Genomic DNA, 25,391 nt, shown 5'->3' on the forward strand with positions numbered 1-25,391 from the left:
CATTCTTAAATCACTCTAACTGAACATTCTTCTCCTGTATATTTAGGAAGGTGGATGGAAAGAAATGGTGAATGAGACTGGATTTCAGCTGAAGGTAATTACTCTAATTGTTTGTCTCGTGATTGCTGTGATATGACACAGACATATTCCAGCAAACATTTTTTAGGCTGTTTATGAAAGGATGTTTGCTGTGAGAATGAGTTAAAGGCATTGCTTCATGAATACTTGTTATTACAAAAAACAGTGATGTTCTTGGCATGTGATAGGTAGGACTGCAGTTAAGTTACCTAGCAGGCCTGTTACATGCTTGTGTAATTCTGCTGGTAACATAGAATCCTTATAATCTTTAAAAGTAATGAACTTGAGGCCACAGCAATGAGGTTTTGTGTTTTCTGTTTAGCTTAGCATTTTTAATGGTGAGTGTCAAATTTAGTCTGGTAAGAGGTGCAAGGTGTCAAAAAAAGGTAAGCAAAGAGGTCTGAATTGTAGGACTTCTTTGCAAGGAGTGGTTGGTGAAAGAGACTAAGAGAGACGGATTTGGTGCCCCTTAACTGTTTAACAGAATGTGTCTTGGAGTAATACTATCCTCATTGACATCAGTGAGTTCATGGCTGGGTAAACTGGTGGAAGACATGCAGGAATAAATGGTCTGACGTCTTGTGTCTGTAAAGGTCAAGAATCTGAGAAGCTGGTAGATTGCTGGGCTGTGTCTGGAAGAATTACTATATGGGGACAAATACTGAGCTTTTTGTTTCATTGTAATGTGATCTGCCTCATGAAATCACAACTGAAAACTGGGTGGATTATGAAGAATTATTCTAAATAGTGAGAGCTAAAGAAAATTCCTGCTGCTCTTATCCTCAGTGTCCAAGGGGCTTTGATTCTGACACTTACTGTTGATAACTTAAGTTTACAATAATTCTCTTCCATCACAGTTGGGTTTGCATACTACTGGTCTTCATAATGGAAGCATGTAAAGCTCTGAAGCTGCATGCACTCATAGGAGTTCAGAAAGTTTGTACTGGCAGGGTGTGTTCAGGAGAACACACGGTGGTGGTTTATGGAAGAAAACTCATAGCAGAATGCTGAGAATATTTGCCTTCCTGAAACCACATTGTAGATTAAATGAGAGACTAACAAGTCTTGTTTTCCCTCTAGATTTCATTGTGTATGGTTTCCCTTTCACAGTTCCAGTTTCCTTAGGAAAGAAAAATAACTTTTTCAGAAACCTGGTAAAAAGAATCTTCCCTTTATTCTACATCTGAAGTATAAATTCTCAATATTTAGCACTACCCTCTAAGGAAAACCTCTATTCAGTGCGTGTTTTAGACTCAAATTAGACCATTTGTTTATGTTTCTGTTCCTTTGCTGCATTTAAGCAGGATGTGCTTTTTGTCTGAGAGGGTTTGAACTCTAACTAAACCTTAAATTAGGTATTAATGCAGTGTAGCATGCTATAGTTGAATGTTGATGTTGGAGACTTTGTTTATTCTGCCAGCTGTATCATTAAATCATGCCTTTCCTCCCTCCCAACCCCAGCACTTATTTTTAAGGGATTTTTAATTTAAGGGATTTCTCACTTGAGATTTTAACCCTTCCTGTAGGAAAGAGAAAATTCTCATCTCTCGTTAGTTTACATAAATGATTATGGGATCATAGTAGGCGTTAACTCTCTGAGAACTCCTCAGCTGTACCTCATTTGATGGGCCGTTCATCTCCAAAATGCTTGTGCATGTCACTCTTAAATCAATTTTAAACTGGACAGATGTTTCTCTAGAAGCCTAACTGGCGTAAATGCTCAAAAGTGGTGTGTGAGAGTTACTGTGCTGCAAATAGCAAAAAGGAAATAACCCTACTGAGATGGTTGAACATTGTCAGGATCGTGCTTCCTGCCTGACAGTGCTTGCATGAACCTACTGAACTCTTCCTTCCGAGCACTACGTGTGCCTATGACAAAAGAGAAAAACTTGCCCTGGAACTGTAGTCTGGGAAGCTGTTCTATGTACCTGTTGCCCCAAGAGTCTCAAATGGCTTTGGTGCCTGCTGTTTCAACGTAAATACAGGGTTCTGGGAAATAGCTGCTCGGAGGGAAGGACTCTGATAATGTCAGTGTATCTAGGTGATGTTTGTACTGTGAGAGGATGTGAGGAGTACCTGCAGGTGTGTGTGAACAGCCCAAAACATAACTGGCTTGTGTGTTGATTTGTTGGGGTATGGCATTGGAGATCCAAGAGTATCAAGCCTCAGAAGTGCTCTGGATAAGCATAAAAGCTGTGACTTGGAGCTCCTGCAGTGTTTTGTGTTCCTTGTGCTATCTGGGACGTGCTTCCACATGCTACCTTGTCTTCCTTTTGCAAGATATTCTTAGAGAAGTGTCACGTGCAGTGGTGACAACGAACCTGCTTTCTCCCAGTGTCAGTCAGTCTTAGTCTGGAGGGTTTAGTTCCCTTACCTTTCAGCTTGTGGATTACACTTTGTTTTGGTGTTTGGTAATTGGAAGAACAGCTACAGTTAACCTGACTCTGCCACCAGTCCACCACTAAACCATGTCCCTGAGTGCCACATCAGCATATCTTTTAAACACATCGAGGGATGGTGACTCCATCACTTCTGTGGGCAGCCTGATCCTGTATCTGACAATCCTTTTGGTAAAGAAATATTTCCTAGTATCCAATCTGAACTTCCCCTGAAGCAACTTGAGGCAGGTTCCTCTTGTCCTACTGCTTGCTATGTGGGAGAAGAGACCAACCTCCACCTCACTACAACCTCCTTTCAGGAAATTGTGGAGAGCAGTAAGGTTCCCCTGCGACTCCTTTTCTCTAGACTTTGTTTGGGGTATCTTCTGCTCGGCCCAAATGTAGTGGGAGGTGAAGCAGTCTCAGACTGTGCCTGTCTTATCTGTAGATGCTATTACAAGGCCCCTAAAGGATGGGCTCTGTTTTTATTTTGGGAGGACACTGTGTTCCCTTCACTGACAAATTCAAAATAGCTCTTCAGGCTCTGAGTTTTCTGTTACAGGGCACAAAATATTCTTTTGTCACATACCAGCACTAAGTACAACTGAAGCAACTTACTGCTTGCAGCTGTGGCACAGCCTGTTAGCTAAAGGAGTACACTATAGGAAATCTATACACCTTGCAAGGTGTGCTGATTTATTTTCCTTTTACTGAAGAGAAGGATGTTTTGATTAAAAGTAAACTCTAGCCATTTACCCACAATTGTCATTTATCTTTGGTATAGATGAGCCCTGAGTGAGCTGTGTGTAAAATGCATTGTAGGAATGAAGAGTTGTAGTGATGTGGACCTCAGGGATGAGGCTGGGATCTCTCATCTGTGTTGGTGTCTTATTAGGATGAAATACTCATTGCTCAGCTTAATATTCAATAAATTGGAAGAAAACTCCTCCGTCTCCTTAGAATTGTTCAATACTACTGTTGCAGTAATTGGTAAACCAACATCTCAAAAAGAGTCAAAGCAGTCAATTACCTTTTTAATTAGGTATTGAATTTAGTTCTGTAGAGATTTATATATGCTCTACTATAGAGAAGAACATTGCATTAAAAAGGGCTCTATTCTGATATACAAATTACATATTTTCTGTAAAGCAAGTCATAAAAAGTAAGAGAACAACATATATAAGATTTTGATTTCACTGGGGAACTGTTCCTGGTAATAAAGAGCATATAGAGGTCACTCTACCACTGGTTTTATTTGGTTTGAGAAATATAAAATAACTTGTCCATATGGTCTTAAGTTACCTAATTGCTTCATCTAAAAAGAATGTGGGGTTGTGTATCTTAAATCCATGATTTGTGCAGCATTTTAAGAAGGGACTATTTTTTGTGGGACTTGGATTATACCAGCTTTATTTTACTGGTTACTGTTTACATCATATTCACAAAAATAGCATAGATTTTGACTTTTTAATAAAAATATCTGACATTCAGGGTAGCTGGTGTCAACTTGTTCAATGTTTGAAGACTTAAATATGCCATGAAGGCAGGACGTTTTTCTAATGGTGCTGCCAGAAGGCTGAGATTTTTTTTGTCACTGAAATTTAATTGCATTAAATTAACAAAGCTTTTTTTCCCCTTTTCCAGGCAGATTCCAGATTAAAAGCTCTTAATGCAACATTCAGAGTGAAAAACCCAGACAAGTAAGATTCCACATCCTTCTTCCCTCCCTTTCCCTTTTTCAGTTATAACTATAACTTCAGGTGACAGAATATTCTATCTCTTTAGTATAAATTCAGAAAAGAAAAATTATCTTTCTGCACTTCAAATCTTAACAGAAGCCCAGTAAAGAGGTAGTGTGAAAATATTTGATAAATCCTGCCTCCAGAAGCAGGCAGCATTCAGAAAAATTCCATCACTTCATGTAAAACAAGTATTTCATTTTAGCTAGACTAAAATGAAGGGCCAAAAACCCCCAAAACCAGACTCTGAAAAAGGACCTCTTAATATTTGTTTTCAAGAAATCTTTCCAAGCATGAACAGAATACAGATTGATAGTAGGTCTTTCCAAAATCTGCTGGTGTACAGCTCTGGATGCACACACCCTGGTGTTGCAGTTCGTAGTTCTTTCCAAGCTGCCAATTTTCACAGATGCTTTTGGAAATTCAGAGGTCAGTTCAGCTCTGTTGCAGTTTACAGAGCTCTGGGACAGGCACTAGAGCAATCTGCTGGATGGAAAAACTGCTCAGAATTGTCAGTGTATATAGTGGGAGGTTCATCACACCCTTGGTGATGTGGGAAGGGTAAAATGGGAGTTTCTACTTCTGCAGTGGTTTAGAAGCATCAGTGTGCAGGGATGGATGGGGCCAAGAGATGTTGCTGTTTGCCATCCACAGGCTGTGAAGACCTGTGCAAAGTGCCTTTCTGGGTGCTCTTGATGTCCAGCAGTGGCACCAGGAGATGCTCCTTGGGGAGAGCCCCTGTGCCTGACTGCTGGCTGTTTATGCCATAGAATCTGTGGGTACTGTGGTAAGGATACCTTTCTGAACCTCTTCATAGGCTTAGCCTGTGAATTGGTCCAGTCCCTACTTTTTTACTGTGCTTGTTTTTAGGATCTTCTGTGGCAGCCAGGAAGTTTTTAGCCAGGGTTTAATATAAATGATAACATTAATGAATGAGATTGGAAGACAGCAATTCTCTGTATCTGCAGGTGAAAATGGTCCCTTTTTTGATGCTTCACTCTCAGTCATCTTCCTCTGTGTCCAATAGGAGTTATCTTTTCCTGCTCTCACAGCAGGTAAACTGCCAGAAGTCTGACTGTAGGCACAGGTGGGCAAAACTGTTTAAGGAGCATCCTTGTTACCTTGTAACAATTGTAACAATGTTTCAGAAAGCAAAGCTGTTATGAGAAGCAGCTTGTTAAAAAGTAGAAAAGGAGTTAATACAGGAAAACATGAGGAAAGGGCTTGTAACAAAAGCAGTCCTTGAGTGTGTGTGCCTTGGTAGAGCTTTCGCAGCACTTGAGAGATGGGACATGTTTTCTGTTGTATTCTGCCAGCAACCTAAGTTCCAAATTGCACTTGGGGATACAAACTGTTTAATAAATAACTCATGAGCAGAAGTTGTTTGTTTGCCTTTTGCTGTAGCATATGTGGCTCTAACAGGAGGAACAGTGCTTTACTCTGCCCAGCACACTGGTGCTTGAGCTGCCTGGAATGTGATGCCTGTCCCCTCTGCTTTACCTTTGGTGCTTTTGTGTGGCTGGCTGGTGAAGTGGTTCAGCAAGCTCACCTTGCTGAAACAAAAGGTGTGACATGACTGCTGTGTGGAGTGTAGGCTTTCAGGCTCCTGGGCCAGGAGAGGTTCAGGTGAGGAGCAGCTGCAGCTCCCAGTTGGGATTGCCATGGAGCTGCACCCATCAGCTTGGCAACATGAGGAGCTTTGTGCAGCTGAAACCAGGCTGCTCTTCGAGGTCAAATGTGGACTGGAAACTAAACCTTCTCCTGTGGGAAGCAATTTGTAGTTTCAATGGTGGAATAAAATGGTGATAAAAATATGGTATTCTGGTACTCAGAGGTAAATTTGTATCTACTACAGACCTCTCTGATTTGGCCTCATGGCACTCATCATTTCTTTCTCTTTCTGGGCTCTAATCAAAATCATAGCTTTTGGGTTTTGGTGTAAGATTTCTTTAGAAAATACTAAAACCTTTCCTAAGGCAGGCTTTTAAATTTTTTTTAAGTAGCTCTCTGGGTTTTTTCGTCTGGTTATTCAGATAAGTGGCTTGTTTTTTAGTGAACAGTTCTGCTTTTGTAATATCTCTCTTCACAAAACAGGACAATGGCAGTGCCTGCCCTGATGCAAGGAGGATTACTGCTGAGTAAAATGCACAAAGTAAATAACTTATGCTGAAATGCTGTCTACTCTAAAGGAATTTTTTTCTTTGCCAGTATCATAAAAGATATTTTTGAAAGACCTGCTGGTGTTCCTATGCCAATGTGACCCAATCAGTTTTTCATTTGGGTCTCAAGTTCTATTTGATAGCTCAGTTAAGTATCTAGACTGTTGCTAATGTTGCAGAACCAGTAAAACCCTGTGAAAAGTGCTAGTTTAAAAAGCCTCAGTTACTGAGTGCCAAAACTATCTCTTGTTTTACACTTCTACTGTTAGGTTACACTGCAAAGTAAACATCCCTTTGTGTGCCTCACTGAGCCCTGTTTGGAAATTACTTTATAATTATGTAACTTTTTTTTTCTACGTGAGCAATGAGTAGGACTTGAGCAAATAGTTGAGGAATAAACTTTTGATTTGCCAAACCACCAGTCTCTTAAAACCAGTATTTCCTGAAAATTATATTTGTAAAATTTTCAACCTTCACAGAAGATTGGGAAAAAAATAGCAGCACTTTGGTTTATGAAAATAACCAAAATAGAAGACAGCTTGATTCTGAAGTAATAATTTTTAATTTTTCTTTTTTAATTAATTGAGGAAGAATTGGTGTGAGAGAAGATGTATTACTGCTGAAGGCCCGAACACTGAAAGTCCTAGGTTCCTGACTCTGGCCTCTGGGAGTACAGCATTCCTGAAAGATTTCTTGTGGCAAAACAGGATGAATAAAACTTTATGTGTAAATTTCTGTAGTGGAAAGGGGAGTCTTCCTGGGCTGCAGGCATGCTTTTTAATCTTTTGTTTTTAGTTCAATTATTTCAAATATCTTCACTGTACGTGTCTGCAGCTGTCTAACATACAGCCCTGGTGCATATTTTATAAAGTGTAAACTGAAAAGATTGCTCTCTAAATCCCACTGTGCAGATCAGTGACTACATTTCTTTTTCCCCATACAGCTTCTCTGCTAACTTTTAAATCTTTTTATGTACTTTAACCCTGTGTGTGCCATAATGCTATTAAAAATGCTTCTTGGAAATCAAAAATATTGGAAATCATAATAAAGCTTTTACTTCCTGAATGTAAGGATGGGAATATTTTAGGGGAAGACTTCCTGGCAGGGGAGGAAGAGGTGTTAAATGAAAAACCCTGGAATTTCATACTTGGTCACCCAAAACAAGTGACCCAACTCATTTCAGTAAGACCTCTTGGGTACAAGCTATTCTGAAATACAAAGCCTGACTGTGTGCCTGTGGTGGGAGGAGGGATGAAGTTTTTTTTTAATTCTTGAACATCAAACTGGAACGCTAATCTCGGTCTCCTGTTCCTTAATTTTAGTTGCACTCTCTGTGTGTATTTTCAGATCATTGTTTAGTAATTTAGGTAAAACTGTTTCTGGCTTCCCATCTGGATGAAATAAATACATTCTTGTGTACCAAAGTAGGTAATGAGCTAGACTTGTCTGTAGTAGGGAGGGTTTATGTGTACACAAGAGGCTGTTGCTGTGGTTTAATTGGTTACCTGTCACTAGCAAAGCTGTGGCAAATGATTCACCTTTGTTATTAGCAAGAGCTAAAGGTATCAGCTTAAATTGCCTCTGAAGCCTAACTGGGCTGGCTGATAAAATGCCCCTTCTCCAGAAGTGACAAGCCAGCAGGATGCACAAGTCACTTGCAATGGCTTGCCTGTCTGGTACCTTGTTGAGATGTAGTGATTTGATGGCCTTCAGCCATATCTGGTTCCTGTGCAGGTACCAGTCTCAGTAGGATTTGATATGTTACAGTTACTGTACAGATTAGCCTTAGGGGAAATGTAATTGTGAATGTTTCCTTCAACCCCTGGAAAGCTGTGCCCAGAACTGGATAGAGGCAGCTTGAAAGTAAAGTATCTTTGTCAGGTCAGAAATGTAAACATGCTTTTCTTGAGACATATGCTTCAGCAGATTTTGGCTTTGTATTTGTTTGAAGCTTTCCTATTCACTAACCCTTGCTTTTATAAATCCCATTAAAAAACCCTAACAACAAAACAGTGATGTAATAACTTCAGCTAACTACTCTTATTTCATAAAATTTTATCTCTTAATTCAATCTGAGCCTTCAACTTTTGCATTTAAAGAAACAGCAGTCATGGAAGTGTTGGGATGTTTGTTCACTTGAGGGAAATTAAACTCAGCAGTCACTTCTTTAGGAGTCTTCAGCTAATTCCACTCCAACACAATCCAGGCTCTGCTTGCTGGCTACAGGGTTGTGGCTGTATTGTGCATGCTGTGAAAGCTTGCTTTCATGATGGCTAATGATGTACTATCTGTTTCCTGCTCCCAGGAGATTTACTGAGCTAAAACACTACAGCGATGAACTGCAGTCTGTCATATCACACCTTCTGCGAGTCAGAGCTGTAAGTATTTCCCATGTGTGTCGTGACAAATAGCATGATTTATTTATAAGGCAGTATTTCTTGTTTAGTCAAGAGAAGTGGTATATGTGTTCTAGAATAAGGGCAGTTTAGCCTGAGGGAGTCTGTCTCCAGAGTGTGGAGCAGGAGACAGCAAGAGGTGAAGGCACTGACTTTGTACAGATTTGGGAGGGGAAGGGAGTCCCAGATCCGATGGCTGGGTTTGACAGGGCTAATCTGCCCTGTCCTGTGATAGTCACGTTTCGCAGGGAAGTGCTCTAAACAGAGTCAAGGTGTCTGCTTCTCTCTGCTCAGCAGACAGGTTGCTTTTGCTGAATGTTTGGTTTGAGAAGGACCTCAAAACAGTTTTCTGGTCAGACATGTAATGAGTTTGTAGTATGAATCCTTTATGCTTCCCTTTATGTGTTTTCTTTTTTTGGCTCATTCATTGATCTTCAATGAATAATAGCCTTTCTAATGATGACAACAATTATGTAATGTATTAAGGTACTCTGTGGGTTGAGAGTGGAAGGTTGTTATTTTTTTAAAGACACAAAAAGGAAATAAGAAATTACAATTCCAATAATGAGAGCATGATACTTCTTTTTAGTATGCTCAACAGGGATTTCATTTTCAATGGACCCGTGTGGCAGAGAGGACAGTAATGGATTGCTCTGCTAAACTCAGGTTCTTGAGAGAGTTAATCACTCTCAAGAGTGGTGTTCTACAGACAGTCCGATTTTCTCAGGGTTGTCTGTGTGAGATCTGTTGGGCAATTTGTTAATGTTTCCTTTTTACTACTACTGTGACAGACATCACAATAACAATGGCAGCTCTTGCAGAACTTTAATCTCATTCATTGGTACATCACAATTCCAAGGGCATTATCTGGATTACAACTCACACTTCAGAGTGTACACGTGTCTTTTCTTCTGAGGTTTTGCCAGCATTGTAGTGCTGGCTGCGGCAGGTACTGGCACTCCGAACAGCTGAAATGACCTCTAGCTCAAGCAATGAGTTCTGCAATGGATAGTTCATTTCCTTTCCCTCAATTCACTCAGCTGGGTGGAAAAATCAAGTCACTTGTTAGAATTTTACTGAAGGTTTCCCTACAGTATTGATGTCAAGGTGGACTTCTAACTTGCCATCTCTAAATGAAATAAATGAGTGTTTGCATAAATTTGGCATTATTCAGATAAAGAATGTCTTATACTTGATTATCAAAAACTGAAGGGAGCTTGATTATGGTCTCCACAGACATATCCTATCAATGAGCACTTCCAAAGATAGATTTGAAATGCTACTTTTCAACATAGCCTAGATTGTGACTTCAGTTTTCCAGGACTTAGTGCTGTTGATTTTTATTTTTTTTTTCTTTCAGTTGTGGCTTATGTTAGATTTAGCCCTAATCTTGTTTACTTGTGTAAGAACATTAAGGCTTTAGTTTGTAGTATGTATGTGGGTTTTCACAAAGCAATTGCACTTAATGTTGATGACCAAAACCTGTTTCTAAAATGTTTTAGAGGGTAGCAGACCGGCTTTATGGTGTCTATAAAGTCCATGGCAACTATGGAAGGGTGTTCAGGTAAGAGTTCATCCAGTGTTTAAATACATACATAGTTATGGGGAGAGAGAAGGGAAATTCTTGGTTGTGTCGTTATGCTTTTGAAAAGTATATTTGAAACCTTTCAATCTCTGTGTTGAAAAACTCTGTATTGCAGTGCTAATGAGATTTCTGTGCTGCATGCAGAGATTGCCTGATCTGCTGAGCTTAGTCTCTAGTGCAAGACTACAGCTTTTTGCTTTGTGTACCAGACCTTTGGGCCTTCTGCTGCTGCATTGGCATTTTTTTTCTTCAGAAAGTAACTCACTCTTCTTTATGTAGTTGTCTCTGAAAAAGCTTCTAGGTTCTTTTAATGGATAAAAATCAACAATTATATCTATCCAATTTTAGTAGCTTTTAGAAGTGAATTTGCCAATCGTTTTTTTGATTTATATGAGGGAATTGCATGCTCAAGTTTTCCATCTCACTGGAGAATTAAAGAATCTAAACTTCTGGTTAAGGGAAACCTCCTGCTTCTACACACTGTTCAAGTGCTAAATTTAATTCTCTGGGTTAATGGATTGCAGATGTCTTTCTCATTGGGGGTTTTAAAATGAAATTAGGTGTAGTTCTGTAATAACACAAAGACAAATATCAACATCAGCAGAGTGGAATGTTTATGAAAAAGTGAAGGACAGAATAGATGCATTACACATAAATTATACGAAATATAAGGAGAACCTCTTTTTTCCTTGTAAAAAGAGTTGTGGGTGTAATTCTTGTAACTAAGAACTCTCATAAGGTTTCTCAAAGCTGAGAAGACAATTAAAATGGCGGAGTGCGTACCAGGATGTCCAGAACAAGTATCTTGCTATCTTTTTTTGTAGCTCTGTTTCTTTCTTTATCTAAGTAATAACTCTCATATAAATTGGTGGTTGAGACAATTGCAAGTTGGAATTTTTTTTATGAATAGAACTAAGAGTGTGCTATGAAAACATAAAGCTACATACATCAAATAGTTTCAGGAGAAGTAGAACGCTTACAAAATTCAAATTTACCCTTTGGTTTTTGGAATGAGAGGCTTCTGTCTTCTATCCTGTAAGTCTGGAAAGCTTAGTATATTCTTAGTGAACCCAAAATGTATTTCAGAAAGTTCACCATTGTTGTTGTCCCTTAGCCCATTTACATTAAGTGCTTGGTGGTTTGGTTTTGTTTGATTTTGTTTTGAATTGAGTTTCAGCTATTTAAACAAGATTATGCTCAAAACCCATCCCAAACTAACTGTATTTGTGACTATGAGTTTAGGGACATTTGTTTTACAGAGCCGTAAATAGCCTTGTCATATTGTCAGTGCTGTTCCTTAAAGGAAAAAAAACCAGTTTGACCAAGTCTTAATTTTGAGGCAGTTTCCATTCAGGTGTCACCTGGAAAGAAACTATATACAGGATGCAGCTTATTAACTTCCCTTACCCTTCATGTGTGATGTTGTATCTCGTTTGTTTTTCCTACAGTGAGTGGAGTGCAATAGAGAAGGAGATGGGGGATGGGTTGCAGAGTGCTGGCCACCACATGGATGTGTAAGTACTGACTGAATATCTGATAGTTTGATGTAAGCCAGATGTGGAACTCTCACTCTTTCCTCTCTTTTCCCTCAACCCCAAAGTACATATGAGTACCAAGAAAGTTGGGGGTGCATTGTTTTTAGGTATGCAGTGTTTCTGTGCCTTGGATGCAGGCACAGTTTTAGCATCCATACACTGTATTAAGTAGCTCAAAAAGCCTCAGGAGAACCAGAGGGGTTTCTTTTTTATTATTATTTTGAAATCGTAGAAGTGTTTGGAATCCTTCCAGTTTTTCTCTTAAGCTACTATGCCAGAAACTGGTGGAATACAACTTTAATGTACTACAGACCTGATGAGATCCATTTGGTTTTGATAGCAGCATTTTGTACCATGCAGTAGAGGGTACACAGATTTGGACTTAATTACAGGGAGTTAAGAAATTTAATTAATTGGCACCAAAACTCCAGTGGATTCTTGAAACAAACACTGACTGGATATATTAAAGTAAAGAATCCTCTCTCTTTGCATCTTTAGAGTCATTTGCAGAGTACGTGAAGCACAGCCTTCAAAATAAGAGTCTGGCACTTGGGAGTGCTCACAGGAGTGGTATTCTAAGCTCATGGCTTCTGCTTTTCAGGTAGTCACATATAGCAAGTGAAACAGCATTTCTTGCCACTCTGATTCTTCTTCTGTAATCCCACACAACAGATAAATAACAACTCCAGCAAGAGATGGAAGGTGTTTCACACTTCATGCAATACTTTTACCAATAAAGCATAGTTCCTGTGGAAATGAATTCTCAGGTTTAGTTTATAGGGCAGATTTACATACTACTGCCTGATTGTTATTGGTGGTGTCAGGTTAACAGGTTAATTGTTACTGGCCTTGCCAAGTGGAAGGGTTTGAAGAGCCATGCCCTCAGCTTCTTTAGAGTAATTCTGCTTTTAGCAAATCTTTAAGAATTGGACCACTTCTGAATAATTTATTCACAGTGCTGTGTTTTGTCTAATGGGGTGATTTCCATACAAGAAAAGCAGTAATATTTTCATGGCAGAGGGCTCTGGTGAGAACAAAGAATGGAGAATGCATTCTGCTTTCGGAAAAAAAGTAATTGAAGTGGGGATGGAATACAATGGTAAGCAACTACTGCAGTGGGCAGGAATTGAAGAGATTGTGAAAACGTGGTATGATGTAGTGGAGTTAAGGAATCACACAAAGGTTTTCAGTAGTTCAGATACACCACACCAAAATGTTAAACACCTGGAGATGCATTAAAACAAGTTTGTCTCACTTCTCCATCAGGAGGCTGAACCCTCTCACACATCCATAATATTTAATATTTCTGTCTGTAACACAGGGCTGAAGATCCAGAGTAATGGTAGTGGGTAACTGCTATTGTGGGTGATTTTACTTACTGCATGAAGTCTGAGGTAGCTTTCATTGTCTGTCATCTCCTGTGCTCTGGCACTCTTGTACAGCAGTAATCCTTTAGTGTTGACAATCAAGCAAGAAGCAGCAGTTGTGAGGTTCAGAACTCATTCAGTGACCCGTGTGGTCTCCTAGCAGTAAGGTTCATATCTCTTTAAAGTATAACTTACCAGTTCAGTTACCATTCCCATAACATCAGGTGGGAATTTATTACAACAAAAAGCTACTTCTAGAAGGTTGCCTAATATACATGGTAAACTTCAAAACTAATTTAATTATTCTCTATCTACCCCATATGCTGTAGTCTTTACTAGATGTTTATTTAAGCTTTTTAGTTGTTATTGGTTAGTATGATCTATAACTGCTAAAAGTTTGGAGAAGACACCCTGAAGCTTCACTGTGTGTGTGCTTTATGACAAGATGAGGCTTGCTAGAGTGAGACCATATCAGGTACCTTTAGAACTTACTGCAATGTTTCTCCTTAACACTTTCTCTAGTTTACCGAAGTTTAGGCAGTCAGAAATGTAACTTTTCTTATTACATTTTTGTTCCTCCCAAATCAAACTCAGTATAAAAGCCTGCCTAGGTAAGGTAGGATTTTGTTTGGTGAGATTTTTTGGTTGTTTGTTTTTGAAGTTCTTTTCTGAGAGTTGATCTGCCACAGATGAGCTCTAGCACTGCTCTAAACTTAGATCTTACTTGAAAATGAAATGTAGTCCATCTGCTGCCCTGAGAAATCTAACCACTATACTAAAATTATTGCACTGCAGAACTTAAAATAGGGAAGTCATTTATGACCTTTGTGGCTGCAGGATTTTTTCAGAACAAGTGTATTTTTCAACAGTTTTGACTTATTCCTTGCATTGATTCATAATACGAATTCTTGTTCTCCCTGTTTTTTAATCCCTTCTACTTAAACTGGTCTGCTGTTGCTGACCACTTCATATGTTATATTTATTCATCACCAAGAGCCTTTTCTTGGGTGTGCCGTGTCTTTGATTTCACAGAGCATCAGAACAACTCATCATACTTGCAAACTTCCCAAATTCATGTTCTCTTTCAGCTTGAGACACTGCCACTTCTTCCACAAATCCAATTACTGGAGAGGCATAGGGAGAAAAGAGAAAACAGAAAGATTCTGCAAAAACTTGAAAGCCAAGAGGTGCTATAATTAGCATTTGGGTCACGTTGTGCTGGTTGCTAGAGAAGAATGGACATATGCTCACTTCAGAGAGCCTGCAGGTGTGTGAGATGGCCACATAGCTGAGAATCCAGCCTGAGTTAGCAGAATAGATGAAGGTATTTGTGTGGGATCTCATTCATCCTGGTTATCTCCAGTGGCACATGCCCTGAGTGCCAGGCTACAGAGGAATCTGATTTCTGTGGCCATGCCAAATGGGATGTGCAGATAGCTCTAGGCCTGTCCCTGCAAATCTGTCCAAGACAGTCACCTTGGTTAGCAAGAACACATTAAATACTGTCAAATAAGCAGTATCAACTAGAAAAATAATGTGCTTTTTGCTGCTTTTAGCCTACACAGTGAAACTCTTACTGAATGCAAGAGCTGCAGATTTGGTCCAAGCCCTTGTACTTCAGATTTCTCCCTAAAAGGAGGGTTAAACTTCCTGTTGCTGCAAATTAATATGCCTGACTTACACAGCAGATAAAGCTATAGACTTTGAAGGAGCTGAAGGGACCTAGTGTTGTGGTGTTCAGGGCATCCCTGTGAGTTCTCTTGTACTCAGGCTGAATAGCAAGCCATGAAAGCAGCCTCTGCTTTTCAGAAGGTGTGATGTTCACATTCCTGGCCCTTAATGATTTAAGCCTTGAAGGATTTATTTTTTTTTTCTTTTTTTCTTTTGCGCTGTGGCTTTTTCTTTTTGTTGTTGTTGTTGTCTTAGTGCTGCCTATTGGCAGTTCACTGAAGAAAAGGAATAAATTGGGGTTTTTTTTCCTGTAAGAAAAGCTGTCTCATCTTCAGCAGGAGACTTATGATAGGTTTTGTACTTGTCAAAAGATTCATTGTGCAATGAATCAATGTAACAACCAAAGAAGCAGGCCCACGGGAATGTTGACATTAGCTGATTCAGAGTTTAATTAAAAACAAAAAAACCACCTTTTTGGAAGTGCTTTTGCTGTTTGTCACAGGTGTTTCTGTCAAACAGGTGTTCTCTCTTGTTACTGGATGGGTATCCTTAAAGGTTAAATTAATCAGCTTCACATTTAACTGTGGCTGCTTTTCACTAGGTATGCAGCTTCTATCGATGACATACTGGAAGAAGAGGAGCACTATGCAGATCAGCTGAAGGAGTATCTCTTCTATGCTGAAGCACTGCGGTATGTACAGAAGTCTAGAGCTCAAAAGGAAGCTGTAGTCCTTTTCTCTAATGTGCTGTTGATGTTTAATTTAGTCTGGTATCCTCTTGTGTTCTCTGAAAAGAAATTCCAGTGTTGTGGAGTCTCTGTGTTTTTGTTTCTTATTCTGCTTACTTGTACTCGATTGCCATGTGAGTGGCAAACAAATTAGAGCTGATCTGATCAGTAGTGAAAAGACAGAAATGTTAGTATCTGTATACTATAGAAGAAAATGCTGTTTTTTCCTCTGGTTACCTTGGCTTTTGGTGTAATAGTGCCCCAATGTGTTGAAAGCTCCAGCTTTCAAATGAGACAGACCAAACAGAGCTGTTACAGCCATTACAAATTCTGGGAACTTTTAACATGTCCAGCATAACGTTCATCTGCTGCACAATCTTGTGCACTTAAAAACCAACTTTTTGTTTTGTTTTATGTTAGTCTTTGTCAGTCACCCTGAACAAGCATGGACACAAAACCAAATTGCTTTATGCTCAAAGGCTGTGCCTAAAGCTATTGTGCTTTACAAGGGTTGGCTCTGAACCTCTTGGAGAGGTCCAATATGAATGGGGTTGGCAAGTGCAGGGGCTGCTGTGTGGGAGCTTGGAGCAGTGGTAGCCTCTCGTGGGAGACCCATGTGCATCCGGCTGTGCAGGATGGATGTAGCATCATCAGCCCACACAGGACTGGGAGTTCCTGCAGGTGGTCAGAGGAAACTCCTCTTTTCCAGATGAAAGGCACTGTATGAGTCTAGAAGCAGTTTCTTGTTTCATTGTTTAAGAAAGAAAATGTGATGAATTTTATGATTGATTGATAGATTGCTGCTGTGACAGGCACCATCTCCAGGTATCTTTTGTCAAAGCTGTGATATTTCTGTAATGTGTTTTGAATTAAACTGTTTTGAGGTGATAGGGCTTGTATTGCTGAGTGTATCTTGGAATGAGTCTATAAAGAGAAGCAGAATGCAGTTGTACTAAGAACTTTATTTATACTTTGATGCAAGCTTGCTTAACTGCAACATTTGCAGAGTTATGCAGTCTGTGATAGGGCTGTTGAATTTGGGCTAGATGAATAATTAGAGGTGCTTCCTGTCAAAAATCAAACAAAACATGATGCTATTTGTAAAGTGTAAATGGAGGGAAACGTAGCAAAACAAAGTCTTTCATGACAGATCTTTCATTACTTACTTTTCAGGGCAGTTTGCAGGAAGCATGAACTAATGCAATATGATTTGGAAATGGCTGCACAGGACTTAACATCTAAGAAACAGCAGTGTGAGGAGCTGGCAACAGGAGTGAGTCTTTTTCCACTTTCTTCTCCAAGATACCTCTTTCTGAATTTATTTTTTACTTGAGCCAAGTTACTTAGAATGATATTTAAATGGCACCAGCATGCTGGCTGCTGCTTTTGAGAAGTGGTATCATATGAGCTGGAGACATGTGAGGTTTAAAGTAACTTGGTTCTTGGAGACTTAAACTGTTTGTGCCAAATGTCTTTTATTGAATACTGAGCAAATAGAAAATTGCAGTATATATGACTGGAGCAGAATAACACTATTTATAGACCACTCTATCCTAAAGATGGAAATGTTGGGAATTCTGAAAGACTTCCTTTGCCTTTTGAACAGTGGGTGTTATTGATATGTTGTTTTAGTCCATTTTATATAGGAGATAACATTACCTAAAATATTATCTGAAAATGGTAAGTGACAGTTTTAGAGTTTTTAATGTTGCTCTTGGATCTATTGATGTTCTTTATGGAATGCCTTTATGGCTTTTGTTTCACTTAGTATCTTTCCTACTTCACTAGGAAGGCTGCTCTGAAAGTTCACCCTTGTCAGCCTTTAAGTGTTTGAACATCAAATTATCTCCTCCTCACTTCACTTAGTCTAACCTGAGACACCAGAGCTACTTATCAAATAATGAAGTGGAAATTAAAGCAAAAAAACAGCCAAATAGTAAGCGTAAATGCCAATAAAGTCACCTGATGTCCTGTGGCTGTGCTTAGGATATGCCAAACCTAGAGTATCCTTGTTTTTTGTAGACTGTGAGAACCTTCTCCCTGAAGGGGATGACCAGCAAGCTCTTTGGGCAAGAAACCCCTGAGCAGAGGGAAGCCAAGATAAAGGTTCTAGAAGAGCAGATACAGGAAGGAGAAGAGCAACTGAAGTCTAAAAATCTGGAGGGCAGGTAAATGGACTTGACTGTTTCAAAGAAAACACAGGGCTTGTCTTAGCAAAAGTCCTTGACTAGATGTTCTTGAAGGTGTTTGCATTTTATAAGTGTTTTTAATATATTCTTGGTGTTTATGAGCTGTCTATAAAAGCTCCTGTCAGCTGCAAGTTGTGAAATAAAGTGCAGTACATGCAGTTAGCTTCTGGTCTGAGTGTATGGCTTATGTAAAACCTGATGACTTTCCCAGTTCCTGAGCTCTCACTAATGGCTGACTTGCATGCTTTTAGGTTCCATTAGTAATATATTTAGCAGGTGGGCTTGGAGGTCTGCAGCTGAATAGGCTGAGACTCAAAGGCTGATTTACTTCAAATACAGTATTTAGTTTGGTTTGTGTGTAAGGGTGGTGCGCCCATATTCTGCAACTTCTCCTATGGGGGACACCTTACTCCTGCTTGAAAGAGATTAGAAGGTCTGGGGAGTTGTGTTTGGGTAACTGCTTCTTGGTGCTCTAATTAAATTTTCTTCAGGTATGCAAAAATTAAAAATAGGAACTAACATTCTTAAAGCCGTGGGATTCTTTCAAAGCATGTCTGTCATATAACACAAGGGGTAAACGTGGTATCTCCTGATATGTTAGCGTTAGAGCTGGAAAGGTAAGACTAGTTCATGAATAGTTCAAAGCAGCAAGACACTCAGTAAATACAATATCTTAATAATTTTGGCAGATGTATTCGAGATGTGCTTTTGTAGCTCTGGAAGCAATTTTCGAGTGAATGTTAATCCAGCACAAATGAAAGTAGGAATTGCAGATATAAGCCTCCATTTTAGTTAAGGAGACCTGACTACACATCACCAAACCAACAAAATTAATTTCTGAAGTGAATTGTCCAAGTTAAATTTGCATTGCAGATGTTTATTGTACTTGACTGTCTCACATCCTGACAAACAAGTGAGTTTTCATGCTGAAGATTCTGACTTGACAATTGAAAAAGAAGCATGCAGTGTTGTGTGCTGAATGTTGGCATAAAGATAATTAATTACCCCAACACAATCTGAAGGAAAAAAGTATATTCTGACTTATTCTGTTTCTATTACAGTGATACTTCTGGGGAAAAAACACCAAGCCAAACAAACATCCTAATGTATCCTGTGAAACTCTAGGTTAAAAACCTTAAAATGAAAGTGGAGAATTAGATAGTGGTGCCACTTGTAAAATGAGGGGACTGAGTGATGCATAATATTTGCAGGACTTGATTTACTGACTGAAAGATGGAGCACTCTGTCGTACACAGCCTCTCTGCTCAGTTTCCAGAGCTGAGGGTAAAACATGTAAAACACTTTCTAACTGAACTAATTGCTTTAAATTTCAGAGACTTTGTGAAAAGTGCCTGGGCTGACATTGAACGGTTTAAAGAGCAGAAGAATCATGATTTGAAGGAGGCACTTATAAGCTATGCTGTTATGCAGATTAGCATGTGCAAAAAGGTACGTGTGGCTTGGGAAAGGCTGGCCCAGTGTGTTTGTCCTGTCAGCAGGGGGGTAGATGCACACTGTCAGTAACTGGGAACATGGCAGTCACAGAAGATTGGAAATCACCACCATAAAACCTCCCACATAGTCTGTCCTCTTGAACTCAGTGGCATGTTAATGTTGAGATAGATATAAAATATAGATATAAAATAGTGTGGTCCAATTTCAATGTGGTCTCTGCCTTCTTCTGTGAAGTTCTATGTGACTTCTTTGTTGAGTCTTCTGTTGAAGAAAGTTGTGGATGAGGTTTGCAAATAGAGTATACTCCCACCTATTGATTTTAAACTGTTCTTTTAAAAGGGCATTCAGGTTTGGACAAATGCAAAGGAATGCTTCAGCAAGATGTGACTATCTGAAAATGAATTCCTCCTCCAAGTGCCAGAGAATGGAAGCACAGTGTATAACACCAATGTTATATTGCTACATGACTTACATACAAATCATGAAATAAATGTAATTGTTAATAAAGGATGAAAAGGACACGTTGTTAAATGTTTAGCCCTGGCTGCCACTTCGGTGGCACATTTTATATGTGGTAGCAAAGAATGCAGGGGTAAAAGAGTTACTGAAAACTACAGCTCTGTATTGGGACAAAGGTATTGGGAAAGTTATCCCAGAAAGTATGAACTGAACTGTTCAGAGACTTGTGAAACACCATGCTCTATAATGTGTAGATCACTTCCAGATGCCCTTCTTTCCAACCCTTGCTGTTTAGAATTTTAATGCTCAAGGGTGCTTTGGTTTTATAATGGGGCACACAGTTGTGTTCTCAAGGTCTACACCATAAGAGGACAAAAATGAAATATTGTAATGCCTAGAGTTCATATTTAAATGCCTTTGCATGTCCATAGAGAAATATGTATTTCCAGAGTTCAGGTTAAGCAGTCTCAAGCTCCTGAGATGTTTGAAACTCTCTACAGTAGAGGTGTTGTACAGTGGTTTGATAACAATATTCTGCATTTACTGGTTCCCACTTCAGTTTTGATACGGGCATTGATTTCTTACTAAACTTCTTCCTGCAAGCAAAGGCAACTGGTGATCCAGCTGAGCAGAAAAACCAAAGTCAAAGCTGGTAAGAAGCAGATGCAACTTCTCTTTGGTTGTTTGGAACCTGTTTACACTTGGTGTGAATCTGGCCTGTGGCACCTGTAATTGAAGTGATTTGGTTCTTAAACAAATAGTTCTTAATGAAGGTGCTGAAATAATAAACCTGGTGCAGCTTCTGTCATACTTCAGAGCAGTGATGTGCAGAACCTACAATGAACCAAGGTGTCTGTTTGGCCCTTGTAATGATGTTTCAGTGTGTGTGAGTGTGTGTGAATGTGTGTAATATACACACCTGTATAACATGATTTGCAGTTATGGGATTTGCATTAAATGTTTCCAATTGTGAAAATCTCTTACCACTGTTTAATACTGGGCTTTTTCTACATCCTTACTGAAAGTTCCTGAAGTCTTGTGCAATTTGTCAGACTTGATTGGTAGTCCTGAAGGAAGCTTTGTAATAATCTGTTGAAAAGTGTATTTAATTATTTTGGATTATAACACTATCCAGATTTTTTTTTTTTTTTGGTAAGAGATACTCCCAAAAGTCCTTAAATGTTCTTTTGATAAAACTATCTAAATGTATTTTCTGGTATGTCCTATGTTACTTTTGTCTCTTCAACCTTTCTTTTCTATATAACCATTGTAAAAAACGCATAGGTCTGGTGCACACTACAGCTTAAAACTCTGAAGTGAAGTTCTGGTACTCTGAAAACCTGTGTTGGCTTTTCCAAAGCATGTGACAGTGACATACCTGGCTGAGAGATGATGTTGGGCACAAAGAGGTCTCTTCCTTTAAACATTGGAGAAACATTGTTCCATTCAGAGGTTGCAGTGTCCGGTTCTGATGCAGGCTGAAGGACTCTCACATTCCAAACCAAGAAGTTGCACACTTGATGTATTCAGTAAACCTTCTAAAGGAGTGGTGCCTTAATACAATACCATGAGGCGCTCAGAGTAGGTATTTTTCATGCACTTTGATTTTTGGTAGATCTTTCTGGTGCCTCCTTCCACATGTCACTTGCTGTACAGCTCATTAAATGTATTAGTATGCCTTTTTTTCCTTGCTAGTTGTACTAAAATTTAAGAAGGGAACAAAACAGTTCTTGTAAGTTTTGTGCCAAATAAGATAAATAAAATTGCTCTTTGATATTTTTGTTATGTTGGTTTTTTTGTAAAAAACTCTGTCTTTCCTATTCTGAAAACTGCTGTTTGATTTCTTGAAAGTTGTTCTTGTCCATCTTAGCTCTCAAGTGGCCTCCAAATTTGGGTTTAAAATTTGGTGAATTGTGCACAGCTTTCCCTTTAGGTAGGAACATAGTGCTAAGGCCAGAATTAGATGCTTGCTGTGAGTCAGCTGTCTGAATTTCATGTGTGTCTCCATCTAGTTAAGAGAAGATGCTTTTGAAGACATTTTGCATTATTTGTGAAATTATGTGACAGGCAAATTAAGGGCAATTTGCAATAACTTTGTTTCTTTTACTTCTGTCTTTCCAGGAAAGCATTGCATGTTGGACTGTGTAGTTGGGGATCATAGCAAACTGAAGGTTTCTTCTCTTTTAGCTTTTCAACTTTTTAAGGTAAAACCAGCCAGTTAATGGCGTTGTTACCCATGTTTCCATGTGGGTAACAAAGCCCACATGACAGATGTACACTTGCAAAGTTTGCATTTTTCCAGTTACAGTGGGGATTTAATTCCTGTAACTCGTTCCACTTTGCCAGTTGTCCAGTAAACATCAAAAATTGGTGCCTTGAGAATGAGGTAGGAAGAACATTTTAACTTAATTTTGACAAAATGCTTGTATGTGAAAATGTTTACCTGCCTGGATCATCTGTCTGCTGATCCTGGTTCTTCTGTCCCAGGAAGCTTTGCTGGGTGGATTATCACTGCTCTTGCTATCTCTGACCTTCCCCATTAATAGCAGTGTCTTGTCAGTGCATTTTAGTTGCTACTGTTGTCTGTTCCTGAAATGTAGCAGGGGTGACAGAGCCAACTGCAATGGAAGATAGAGTTTTATGAACTCTTTTTTTAATGTATTATTTCAGTATCTGGCACATCAGCCCAAGCAGTGTTAACCTTGCAGCTGTGTGCAGGGACTGCCTTGGCAGGCACAGAGCAAATCTTGGAGCTTGAGCCACACTGAGGAGCTTGCCTTGTGCAGGTGAGCCAGAGGAAAGTCTTGGCTGTGGCCAAACACACAGCAGAGCCAGCAGAGCAAGGCTGCAGTCCCAGAGCACTGCAGCTCAGGATATCTTCCTGTATCACTCTCCCTACCACTGAAATTCCTTTGTTCATCTTGGTTCAAGAGCTGACAAACACTTTCTAATGTTGCCTAAAGATGACACAGAAGGAAGTTGTCTTAATTCCCTGTGCTTGTCACACAGTGGCAGGGCAGGGCTCTAATCCATGTGTCCTTGTGCCTCCTGTTCTGCCCATCCCTGGTGCCTCTGACTTGTGTTTGCCTGCAGAGCTCTGCGGGGAGGCACAATGTGCAATGAAAATCCCCACACAGGGCTGCTCTAGAAATAATGCAGAGAGGAAGCAAGTGGAATGGGAGTTGGGAAACTTGGAGCACAGGCCGGGGTGTGAAATCCAAGTACAGCACACCTGGATGTCACCAGTAAAAGCAGTTGCCTTTGTAAGCAGTTGCTTTGCTGCTGCCCTGAGTCCGTGCCTCCTCTTGCCTGGCAGGCTCCCACCTGCTTCCCCAGCCGAGCTGTGTTTCCTAGGATATGGACGTGTCCCTAAGGATGTCACTCAATCTGTCCCCTGAGAGACCTTTGGCGGTGCAGAACACAAAGTGCTGTGAGCTGCTTTGTCCTATGGGTGGTCCCTGGGGCAGGCAGGGTGCTCACTGCAGCTGTGAGCAGAGAGGTGTCTCTTGAGTGACAGAGGCTTGGTTGTTCCCCCCAGCTGAAACAGAGGGGTCAGCTGTGTCCCCTCCACAATAGCACTGCCATGGATATGTACCATGGGAAGTCTGGAGAGCCTCAAGTTCCTGCTTAAGCAAAGGATTGTGACTCTCTGGCTGGGTGTTCTGGTGCTTCCTGGTGATACAGTGTTATTAAAAGGATTTTATAATTCTGACTTTCTGAAGGGTCAAATGCAGAGAGGAAGCAAGTGAAAGGGGGGAGGAACTTGTTTGTTTGTTTTCTTTTTGTTGTTGTTTGGGTTTTTTTTTTTGTTTGGTTGTTTTTTTTGCTGGCTGCCTTTTGGTTGCTTTTGAGCAACTTACCTAGACTGGCCTTCCTAATGCTGTGTTTTCTTCAACAAGAATCTTTTGCTCTGACTGGTTGTAGAACAAATCTAAAATGTGAAACAAAAACAAATTGGGAAGGAATTTGGGTTGTTTTGCAGGAAAACATCTTCAGGCAGTGGAAGTACAGAGTATTTGGAGGTAAGGAGATATGGTGCCATGCCTGGACACGTAAGGACGGGGTGAAGCTGCACATGAGGGCAGACAGGTTTTGAGAAGAGATACACAGCAGGGTAAGGAGATGAGACAGGGAAGAAGGACAGCAGAGATGGGATGGGTGGTGGAACTGGAGAGGAGAACAGATGGAAAGCTTCTGATCCTGCAGGCTGGGCTGTGTAGGAAAAGAGACAAGCAGCTCTGTGTGGTCCTTGTTTTGGAGAAGACAAGAAAGTGAGGAAAATGAAAGCAGGAGGTAAGGAGGTTTTAAAAGCTGTCAAAGGCAGCTATATAATACTATTATGATAATCTCTGACTGAAACTTGTAGTGATGACTGTGGTCTTGAAGCTGAGGTCAACACTGATAGTAGTGTGACATAGCTGAGAAGGAGAGATTTAATTTTGTCTAACGTTTTGTATCTATATTTAATATGGTAGTTTTCACCTTCCTGAATAAATAAAACAGGAGAAGAAGCTTCAGTCTTCAAAAACCCAGCATAAACTTTGTGGGCACCCCAATCCTATAAACACCAGCATAATCAGCCATGGGATCTGGGGGCCTGCTGTCTGATGCAGCTCTAAAAGAGGCTGCCCCAACAAGCCAGGGACTACAATTAATAAATAAATTCTTCATCTGTAGCAAACATGTTCTGTTATCGGTAGTTATCTGTGGCATGTGATAACAACAATTATATTCTCCTCAGAATGCAGCTGTAAGTGGCCGCAGAAGATAAAAAGTGGGGAGGCTCCCCAGGACGCAGAGGTGGAAAATGAAGCAGTCGGAGGGAAAAGGCAACCCCGACCGCCCTCTGGTGGGTCTCCAGCAGGAGCTCGCAGGGCCCGGGATGCAGGATCCCGCTGCGGGAGGGAGGTCAAGGCCGCCTCCTCCCCTCCTGCCCTGCAGAGGTACGAGAGCAATGCAACAGCCGTGGTGTAACTGAAACCTAAATACAAAGGGATGGGTAATCTGGAGCAGTTTTCCATGCAGGATTTAGTGCTGAGTTAGTGTCCTGCTGTAGGTTGCTGTTAATAATACAGTGTATTACACTGTGATTTGCAGCTTGGGTGCCCTTTGGCACAAACACTGCTGTGAGTTGTACTCAGAGGTTTCTGAGCTAGCAGTATTTTTTACTTATTTATTTATTTTTAATAACTTCTTGGATGTGGTGCCAGCTGCATGGTCAGTAGGAATGATCTGTGGCCACTTGTGCAAGCTGCAGTTCTGTGTAAGAGATGGCAAAGTCACTCTGCCCCAGTGCTGCTTTGAATGAGGTTTTTCTGAAGTGTGTGCTCTCTGCTGACAGAGAGGCCAAGTCCCATATGGTTGTTCCTGGGGCCAAAAGGATAGACTTCATTTCCAGTCTCCTTTGTTTTGATCAGATTCTAAGCATAGTGGTGGTGGCTTCTGCCTGCTCACCTCTGATGGCCCTGCAGATACTGGATGCTCAGAGGGCCGCAGGGAAGAGCTGTGGGCTCCTTGGGCTGCAGCAAGATCCCTCCTAGGCCACACGACAGAGCTGTGCATCCCATCTGCCATTTGCCAACCTGAAGTGGGTGTTGCAACAGCCACAGCAGCGTTCCCGCTCATGTGTGACATTCCCTGTACTCTGCCATGG

The 25,391-nt window shown here is 40.3% G+C and overlaps 1 protein-coding gene across 2 annotated transcripts in view; it reads left to right on the forward strand.

Moving 5' to 3' along the window:
• Positions 1 to 21,512, forward strand: part of SNX4 (sorting nexin 4) — a 32,643-nt gene extending 11,131 nt beyond the window's left edge. For both annotated transcript variants that reach the window (XM_059852643.1, XM_059852644.1), the window contains exons 5-14: positions 47 to 94; positions 4,101 to 4,156; positions 8,660 to 8,732; positions 10,253 to 10,314; positions 11,784 to 11,849; positions 15,510 to 15,599; positions 16,809 to 16,908; positions 17,658 to 17,803; positions 19,159 to 19,273; positions 19,619 to 21,512. In XM_059852643.1, coding sequence (XP_059708626.1) covers positions 47 to 94; positions 4,101 to 4,156; positions 8,660 to 8,732; positions 10,253 to 10,314; positions 11,784 to 11,849; positions 15,510 to 15,599; positions 16,809 to 16,908; positions 17,658 to 17,803; positions 19,159 to 19,273; positions 19,619 to 19,666 — 804 coding nt within the window. In that variant the 3' untranslated portion in view covers positions 19,667 to 21,512. The remainder of the gene's footprint in view (positions 1 to 46; positions 95 to 4,100; positions 4,157 to 8,659; positions 8,733 to 10,252; positions 10,315 to 11,783; positions 11,850 to 15,509; positions 15,600 to 16,808; positions 16,909 to 17,657; positions 17,804 to 19,158; positions 19,274 to 19,618) is intronic.
• The last annotated feature ends 3,879 nt before the right edge of the window (positions 21,513 to 25,391 follow it).

Source organism: Haemorhous mexicanus, chromosome 8, assembly GCF_027477595.1.
Source record: "Haemorhous mexicanus isolate bHaeMex1 chromosome 8, bHaeMex1.pri, whole genome shotgun sequence".
In the NCBI taxonomy this organism is placed as follows: domain Eukaryota; kingdom Metazoa; phylum Chordata; class Aves; order Passeriformes; family Fringillidae; genus Haemorhous; species Haemorhous mexicanus.